The 10,000-nt window shown below is 41.9% G+C and overlaps 1 protein-coding gene across 1 annotated transcript in view; it reads right to left on the reverse strand.

Moving 5' to 3' along the window:
- The window catches only part of LOC143041180 (uncharacterized), a 762,242-nt gene that overhangs the window by 49,464 nt on the left and 702,778 nt on the right, over positions 1 to 10,000 (reverse strand). The window contains exon 10 of the mRNA XM_076213010.1: positions 4,244 to 4,417. Within this exon, the coding sequence (XP_076069125.1) occupies positions 4,244 to 4,417 (174 nt within the window). The remainder of the gene's footprint in view (positions 1 to 4,243; positions 4,418 to 10,000) is intronic.

Raw genomic sequence — 10,000 nt, forward strand, 5'->3', positions numbered from 1 at the left:
TGCCGAGGCGGATCGGAATCCACAGTGAGTCTCAAGTCCAAATCAGTGGTTCACTTATATACCTCAAGACACACTGAGTACATGGCTTGTGGTAGCAGGATGTGACCGTCACAGGAAAGACCCGTCTTGTACAGTTGCATCCTCCCTATTGGTCTCGGTAGTTAGAAATGGAGCCCATCCAGAATCTTCAGCTTGGCACACTGATGACAAGCGTGACGAGTTCTACGCTATCGCCTGCAGTCACATTGCACACCTTCAGCGGTTGGGAATGCGGTGACCCTGGAGCGTGAGAACTCCAGGTATTTGGATAATAACAAGTCCTTGGGGCGATAGGGCCTTTGTACCTCACACGGGATGACTCCATATTAGATGAAGACTCTCAACAAATGTGCACATATAAAGAGTTTATCTTACTTTGTTCTGTTTCTGTTTTCATTCTGTTTCTGTGTCTTTGATTACCCCTTTTCTCCTTTAATTTTCTTTGTTCTCTGCTACTCGTGGGTGTGTCGGGGTAACACAGTATTTGTAAAAGAAGAAATCACACTTACGATAATTTTGTCACGAAAAGAATGGACTACCGGTCTCGTTTCCTACCTTCTATTTACCTACCTTGTGTCTTAGCCGACATGATGGGTATTTTACTTTACGTATCATTAATCGTTCGTCACTCCCTATCACTTACATAACTCGATTTATTGCAATCTGTAATAATATGATTTGCCCCCTTAGCCAGGAAATACAATATATATGTTCTGTTCTCCTTTAGTATATACTCTAGGAAAGCATAGAAGTTTCCAGAATAAATGGCATGTTACCAGTAGATTCAATCACTGGTTCGAATTTTAGTTTTATGATAAAACTCAAATTACATTTGATAATTAATTTAAAGACTATAGTGAATGACGGCATTTTGAACTATTGCCAAAGATAAATTCCAATTTATCCGGTTCCAATTCATCCGGTTTCCTGGTAAATTAAACCGAAAGATTACTTATTCGGGAAACATGTTGACGTTCCACGCCTAGAGAATTCATGGGCGTCGGAAAACCAATTACTGACGAGTAGCAGTCACTCTTCACACCCACGGGCAGTAAGATTGCTCACTCTACTGCACGGGTGAATGCCTTCCGGACATTCTGAGGCCGCTCGTAACAGCCGTTGATGCAACCGCCACGAAGTTCTGCGTAGAGGAGGACGAGAAATCTCCAAACTTAAATCTACAATCTAGAGGCCTTGCCGTAATTCCGTCTACGAAGTCCACCACACCACGGAGTTCCACCACCCCACGGAGTTCCACCACCATTTCTCAACCTTGACCATTCGCACGTGACCTCACCCCGTGCCACGGACTCTCTTTTTACCAATATATAAACCATGTCATTTATTGTAATCAAATGAACAAAGTGTACGAAACGTCATGAATAGATTGAGAACGCTCCACTGTTTTAAAATGTCTTTTGGCAGTAGTATTTCTGTGCTTAACACTACGTATAAGTCTGCATTTCGCAAAGGAGAGAGTATCATGATCATAAATATAGAAGTCGCTGTATATTTTAATCACACACACACACACACACACACACACACACACACACACACACACACACACACACACACACACACACACACACCACACACCACACACACATATATATAATTATATATATAATTATATATATATATATATGCACACCTTGTCACTCCCTCCTTGGAACACCTCATTCCTCCTCCACTCCTAACTCTACTCTATCCTTCACCATCTCCCACAATTCTCTCTGCTTCTCTTGGTTCTCATGCTCCTTTTCTCATTTAAACAGTTTACTCTAAACACCTCTCTCCTCTCAGTCCTCTTCCTCTTTCTCCACCTATCCTCCACTCTCCAACTTGCCTTCCACCTAAAAATGATCTGATATTTCCCATTCTCTCCCTTAAGAACATGGACGTCCAGAACGTCCTACTCTTTTTCTGCATACCACTACATTGTCCATGAATGCCTTATCAACAACCCTTTCATCCATCACCCTCTCCCATGTGTACTTATGCTTGATAAGTTTCCTAAACACTGTGTTACCTATCATCAACTCCCTTCCTAAACACATCTCTACCATTGATTTTCCACTATGATTTCTACCTGGCACTCCACACTTCTCAACTACTCCGTCTATTGGTTGATCCCAAAACTTCTACACTGACATTCCTCGAAAAACTGTCTAAGCACTCATTTAGATCTATCTAAAAAGCCTCCCTTTCCTCTACACTCCCCCGACTACCAGTCCCATATGCACTTACAAAGACCCACATCTCCCCTCCCAGTTTCATTTTTCTCCACGTTAATCTTAAAGAAAACCTCCTTCCACCTCTACAAAACGCTTACCTATCTCCTCACTTACTAGTAGAGCCATCCCTTCCCTCCCCCATCCTCTGCTCATTCCCGACACCCTCCCCACTATACTCCCGAGCTTAAAATTACCCCTCCCTCTCAACTAAAGCTAAGAACCCCATCGTTCTTGCAAGCGGGTGAGATAGCCATTTCGATTGCAAAAGGGTTTAGTCGTGGTACAAGTATAGACAAAAGACTAGGAAAAAATGGGGTATCAGTATTCTACAATGGCCAAATTTCTTTTTGGGGGGCTCAAAATTATTTTGGAATAAAAATTCTTGTGACGTCTGATAAAGCGGGTGGGATAGCCATTTCGATTGCAAAATTGTTTAGTCGTGGTGCAAGTAGAGACAAAAGACTATAAAAAAAAATGGGGGATCAGTATTTTTAGTGGCCGAATTTCTTTTGTGGGGGTTCAAAATGATTTTGGAATAAAAATTCTTGCGACGTCAGATACACAAATTAAAAAGATGCCGATGAATGCTACTGGGCAGGTTGCATCTTCGTAGATAAACTGCCATCAAGTTATTTTTATTTGGCTTATTATGGATAGCTATCAAAATACACTCAAATGGAAATGAAATAGCAGTTGCCAATCAAAATAAGATATGTAAAATGTGAAAATATAAATATTATAGTAATAACATAATGATAAATACAAAGTTTATATGTAACCAAAATAATTCTAACCTAGGTTAAATAATATGACATGTTATAATTAATCTAACCTATCCAAAGCTAATCTAAGCTAATTTGACATCAACCCCACGACAAGAAGTTCCAGTGACCCACAAGATGAAGTAAAATGTACGAAGGTAAATAGAAACGATAATAAAATGGTGAGTTAACGACTTTAGTACGACGAAGTGCTTTCTGAGAATGGTAACGTGGGGGTGATTTTCTCCCGAGCGAGTCCAAGCCGCCAGGTGCGACCCGCGCCACGCGGTTCTCCTACCGGTCAGCTAGGCCGGGGATGAGTGCCAGTAATACCACAGTGCCAAAGGCTATAACTGGAGTCGATCAGGAAGCAAGGCTGCAGCTAGTGAACTCGTAATGAATATGAGATTCAGCTGGAGAAGAAGAGTGTAGTGGAGAAGAAAGGTGTAGCAGGAGGAATCAGAGAAAGAAAGAAGAGAAGCAGGAAGAAGAAAAAGAGACATTTGGTACTGGTTTGGGTCGTGGCCTACCCTATAAATGGGAGGGTCAAAGATCGGTCGTCTCGTCCCGAGCCCACGCGTATTCCCCCCTTGTCCATTAGATATAAGCAATTTCCGCACACAAGCACTTTGCTCTCTACAGAATAAAGGAGAGAATGCCCATTTTGTGTGTTTATATAAACCTTGAGTGGCGTCCCGGACACGTTACCATAAAAGAACATCAAAACCTGGCCCGATGTACGCAGGCATGTACATGCCCAAGCATACGTCAGCAGGCACCCCACGCAACATAAACATTTACACCTAGAATGCATAAACATGGGTGAGGGCCGAGCCGGCCGTGGAAATAAATATATATATATATATATATATATATATATATAGTATATATATATATATATATATATATATATATATATATATATATATATAAACTATTTGTGGGTTCAGGCCATTGAACGGGTCCAATTGTCTCTCCTTATAATATCTTCCTCCTGCCTCCTTTTCCTCTTCCATCTCCATTTATGTTTCGTTTACTACAACTTCCTTCTCTTCCTTCTCTTACAATTCCTTTCCCTCTCTATTTCCTTCCCGTCTTCCTCTACCCAGCCTCCCCCCTTCCTGCTCCTCCTCCTCCACCCAATCCTCCTCTTCTTCCACCTCCCTCCTCTTCCTCTCACGAACGAGAACATGTGTAAGTACATACCTTCGCCATCTTGGCGGGCGTGATGTGTTCGCCGCAGTTGACGATGGCATCGACAGTACCGGTACGGTGACGGAGGATGACCCGCATGGACTCCTGCGAACTGATGACCTCGGTCTTGTAACTGAGAACGATGGGGCCGAACTGTTCGTCCTCGCCATAGTAATTCCAGTGTTCCTGAAATTGTTTAGAAGGAATGCACGTTAGGATGACCGTAGATTCTCACAAGCGAACGAATTAATCAATACAGAGACAGCCATACAAATGTATGATTATATAAATCAACAAATAATGAAGGAATAAACGGTTGATTTATAAATGAGTGACTATAAAAACAAGTAAATGAATAAATATATAACACGGTTACCACCTTCATTTGTTTATGTTTTATCCTGTACTCAGACTGCCAATATAGGTGTCAGCGGATTACCTTTGTCAAGCATTAGATTTCGAATAGTTATACAAGATAAATGGACATAAGGTAGAGGGACGAGTTAAAGAATTTTGTTGGAGTGACGTGACATGATTGTCATAGTCGCACAAGTAACGGAAGAGGTTGGGAAAGGTCTCTGTTCAGTGGCAGACTTTGATTGGTGATGGTGTGACCTTGCGGAGCAGAGTTAGGTCAACGAACGTGTACTCACGACGTCTTCGTGATCGCAACGAGAACGACGATGTTGCAATCTGGAAACATATTTCGACCGACGCGACACTGGATTGGACGTGATTCAATTGTGTATCGGACTCTGATGAATTGTAGTGCGTGTTTGGCTTGGAGGCAAAGGAACTTTAGAAAGCCTTTACATAGAGCACACCTCTACCAACACCGTTGTCACCAAAACTTAAAGAAATCAGGTTCCATTTTCCCTTGACCAGTTAGCTATCTTTTCAGAGACTGTCATCAAAATTCGACAGTTTCTTTCATGGATATTTTGTAGAAAAACAAAATATTAACCCCATTAATGCGTTTTACCAATTCATTATCTATTCTATCTGCTGTCAGTCAATTTCATTCAGTAAAAAACAAACTCCCCTCAACAGCAAAAATTTTTTCAAAGGTCATCAACCAATCTAAATCATGTAGTCTTTTTGTCAGTGAGCTAGTTGCACGATTACAGAGTCCTGTAACACAAGAACAAAAACCTTTCACGACTGCTGACGCTTTACGTATACATTCTGGCTACTATCAGACGATTTCACTCAAAAAGGGTGAAACTCCTTATTCCCAAAAGAGTTCAAATTTATCTTGACACAACTGTTTGTTGCCGTCTTATGCACTTAGCTGGCTACATCTTGACGATTATATTCAATTAAGGAAAATTCCACATTCCCAAAAGGACAAAAATGTATGTTAATTAAACCAATTGTGAGTGCAATCGCCATGATGTGCATTTTTATTATGGTCAGGTAATTCTATTCAACCTCGACCCCTTACTTACTGAGTGGCACTTTTCTTTTAATTGTTTGCCGCCAAGATATTTGATTTATTTCCTTAGTACCCTTTCGGTAGGGAACGGGTTACAGGCCACTTCCCGTGCCTGGGTGGGATTTCTCTATTATGGCTGCTCTAAGTTATTTCACTTGTTTCCAAAGTTTCCTCCCTCGCTCCTAATCTCTCTTCGTATTCGTTGTCGATTTTCCTCTTTTTTTTTTTTTTTTTTTTTTTGCAGATGTTTTGTTCATCTCCGTGGCAACCACTTCAGTAGTCAATCCTATTATTTCATATGCTGAAGCTCCTTGTGCGCAGTCTTCTTCTTCCAGACATCCAAAACTCTGCTTACTAAGTGAATAGCGTTTTTAACTTCGAGGTTATAAAAGGAAAACCTCACACCAGGAGGCTTTTAGCTGCAACTGAGGGAAGCAGTCACCTCTGCCCTGTGTGCTGACTTTCAAGTCACCGGGAGATTAGAACGTGGGTCCATGTCGTGGGAAGCACGATATCGCTATCTGGTACACAACTTTGCTCTTGGAATAAACAGACCTCGCGGGGGGAAGTTCCTTGGGCCCTGCTTGATTCGCCCAGTTTACATCACTGCGGACAGTGGCCCACTGCGACAAACTTCTTCAATTCGTCCCTCCACGTTCTGCTAGGCCTCCTGCTGATACGCTTACCATCTCTCGGGGTCCAGTCATCATGACACTTGCTGTCCTTGCCTGACTACTGATTCCTTCCGTATTGAGTGACAAATTTCCTTTTATTCTGCCTTATAATAGACATTTCCTTCAGTTCTGTGCTGGTACAGAGACAATCTTTTTGTTCCAGAGGACAAGGTCGACCTTGGAGGCATCAAAGGTGTCTTGGAATCGAGGCTGTTCTCTGATGCTAACTCCCTCTCGTCCTGAATTGGTCGGTCGGTCGGCGTGACCCTCAGCCGAAGAGCAAGCACTGCTGACGTCAAATCTGACAGTCACTTTGTTTACCTTCGTCATTGTTTCTCTCTCTATCTCTATCTCTATCCCTGCCGATCTGTCTGCGCATTTCTGTTCTTCCTTTCTATTTTTGTACCTATATCAGTGGTTCCCAAACTTTTTTTTTCAGTTTTACAACTACACGCACTAAGTTAACCTTAACCCTAATTCCGGGTACCGTAATGTTTTCTTGATTTTTTTTTTTTTTTGGGGGGGGGGAGCACTCCATTACCCCCGAAAATTTGTTACCTCCCCCCCCCCAGGGGGTAATTCACCCACATTTTGGGAACCACTGACCTATATATTATTAAATCCTACATCGCTTCCCTGGTCACTCGCTCTCTATCTTCGCCTTCCCTTTGCCTCATACTACCCCTCTCCCTCTCTCTCACTCTCCCTTTCCATACATACATCTATTTCCATCTCTCATGCTCGTTCGTTCTACTTTCTATCCTAATCAAGTTGTAACTGATCAGTTATATTAGCAACTATCTAAACTGTGTCACATTACAATAACTTAAACCAAGACCTTATCTGAAAGGAAGTTTAACAAAAAAAGCGCCATAAAGAACAATTAAGTATATATAACGAAAACGGTGACCACGTGACTTCGCAAGCACGCGTTCATTGACACACACACACACATCCACACTCACCTAAATCACCTGAACGGCACCTTTTCGATAAAGTGAGGCAGACTGTATGTTCAAGTAGTGTACAGATACATATACAAGTTCCTAGACATACTGTATTCTAAGCCTGCAGGTGTTGCTATCTGTCAATAAAAAAAAACGCGAGAAATTGTCGTACTGTAGTAATTCGTTCCCTATGAACAAACAACATTCCTCGTTTACTGCCGTTTCCGAGACTATTTCTGGTAGGCACTTTTTACCCCGCCTGGGGTATGTTATTGTGCGGTATAATTTGCATCCAGGAGGTGCTCAGATGAGAGGGAGGGTGGGAGGGGTGTGGAGTGTATTAGGGATGAAATGGGTGGGAGTGTTTTTATGCCTTTCCCTTTTTGGCTACCTCCCTTGAAAGGGGGAAAAAGCCTTGGTATATGTATGTATGTATAATTTGCACAGTAGCATGTATCCAATACTTTATGGGGCGGCCCTACGGACTAGATCTACACATTATTTTGTCTATTTCAGATGAAATCTCTATGCATAGAGAAATGATACTATATTATACTGCAACTGTTCCTTTGGAATGTTCCCTCCCCTCTTAATACTGTCCTATACCATTTCTTTGAGTACATATTTCCATTTTCATCTCTGTCCCCTGTGGTAGGGGAAGAAAGAAGACTGCCCCCCAAGTCTTACAACTCGGGTCGTAATGGCGGCTAAAACGGGACGGAGTGAAGGGACTAGGTATCCTGCCCTCTGTAACCATGAGGGGTACATTCCTACGAGAAGTCAAGACAAAACAGAACCCTAAGGTTTGGGTCTTTTGATGCGCGTGGGTGTAGTACAGATGAGAGTAAAAGGGAAGAGATATGCATGTTGGATAGCGTGGTAACTGAAACATTTGATTTAGTTTTTCTATATATTACCAACATAATAAGTTTTTCAAACACTTTATTGTAATCACATATATGTTCTTACACAAATGTAACCACACCAAGACACCAACGTAAATTAGATTGTAAGCCCATCCTCTGACTGACTGTATTTCTGTCTGTCCTATGCTTAAGTAGATTTCTTAAGATTCCCGTTTCTATACCTTCTTTCTACTTCCTGACTTTTTATATTATACTTCATCACCAATATCTTTATCATAATATGAATTATGATACTTTATTTCGGATAAGCTTTCCTGACCTTTGTTTTACTTTAAACTTAATTCTATTCTAACTTCTTATTTTGGCATTCTGAGTTCTGCGTCTTCCGTATTTGTATGTCATCATGGCTGAGTGAGTGACACGTTAAAAACGTCATCACTTGTGATATAACTTGTTCCTTCACATATTTTCTTACTTCTGGGACCCGCATTTCTGAGTGCTGGCTACAATAGGCAGTATATTTGTGAGAAGGAAGATATATGTCTTGGCATTAAGTGAAAGTAAGCTGAAAGCTAGTGGTGATTTTGAGCATGGGAGTGTAGTGGGGGAAGGTGTCGGGAGTGAGGAGAATACGAGTAAGTGTGTGAGGAGATAGGAGATAGGTAAGTGTGTGGTGGAGATGGAAGGAGGGTTCTTCAAGGTTAACATAGATGAAGGTGAAACTGGTAGGATGTTGGTCTTTATAAGTGCATATAAGCCTGGTAGTGAGAAGAGTGTAGAGGAAAGTGAGGCTTTTTGAATAGATCTAAATGAGTGCTTAGAGAACTTTGGGTGAATGTCAATGTAGTGGTTTTGGGATATATCAATGCTAGGGTAGGAGGTCAACCAATTGATGGAGTGGTTGGGAAGTGTGGAGTGCCAGGTAAAAATCCTAATGGAGAGTTGATGGTGGAGATCTGTAAAGAGAATTGATGATAGCTAACACAGTATTTGGGAAAATGGTCAAGCATAAGTACACATGGAGAGGGTGGTGGATGGAAGAGTTGTTGATAAGACATTAATGGACTATGTAATGGTGTCCAGAAAAAGAGTAGAGAGATTCTGGACGTCCATGTCCTTAGGAGAGAGAGTAGGGAAAGAGGAAAAGGGCAGAAAGTAGAGAGGTGCTCAGAGTAAACTAGTTAAATGAGAAAGAAAAGGAACACGAGTACGAGGAGAAGCTGAGAGAAATGTGGGATTTGGTGAAGAACAGAGTAGAGGTAGAAGTGGAGGAGGAATGGGAGTGTTTCAAGGAGGGAGTGACAAGGTGTGCAAAGATGGTATGTGGAACAAAGAGGATAGGAGGAAATATAAGGAAGGGTAATGAGGGGTGGGATAATGAAGTGAAGATAGTATAAGATATTAAGCGAGCGTTCAGGGACTAGTTGCAAATTAGGACGAGAGAAACGTAAGAGGTAAGAAAAAAGAGAGAGAGAAGCAAATAGGAGAGCGGGTGTAAAATGGGGAGGAGGTGCAGGGATTCCTTGAGACATGCAATTCATTTCAAAATTTACGCAAGGGTAAAAAGGTTGAGAAACGCTGGTTTAGACACACGGAAAGAATGAATGAGGAAATATTAGTAAAAGAGGTTTGGAAGGCAGAGGTGGATGGAGTAAACTTGAGGGGACGACAGAGGATGAGATGGATGGATGAGGTGAAACGGGCGATGAGCAGGAGGGGAATGTCTGTCGAGCAAAGAAGGAAGAGGGCATGGAATAGGGTAGGGATAATTGGAGAACGGCTACGTATAGATGACACTGTGATGCAAGGAAGGGGGGGGGAGGGCGTGGGGGGACAGGGGTTAGGGA

This window comes from Oratosquilla oratoria, chromosome 30 (genome assembly GCF_046742065.1).
Source record: "Oratosquilla oratoria isolate Oo_2021 chromosome 30, ASM4674206v1, whole genome shotgun sequence".
Lineage (NCBI taxonomy): Eukaryota > Metazoa > Arthropoda > Malacostraca > Stomatopoda > Squillidae > Oratosquilla > Oratosquilla oratoria.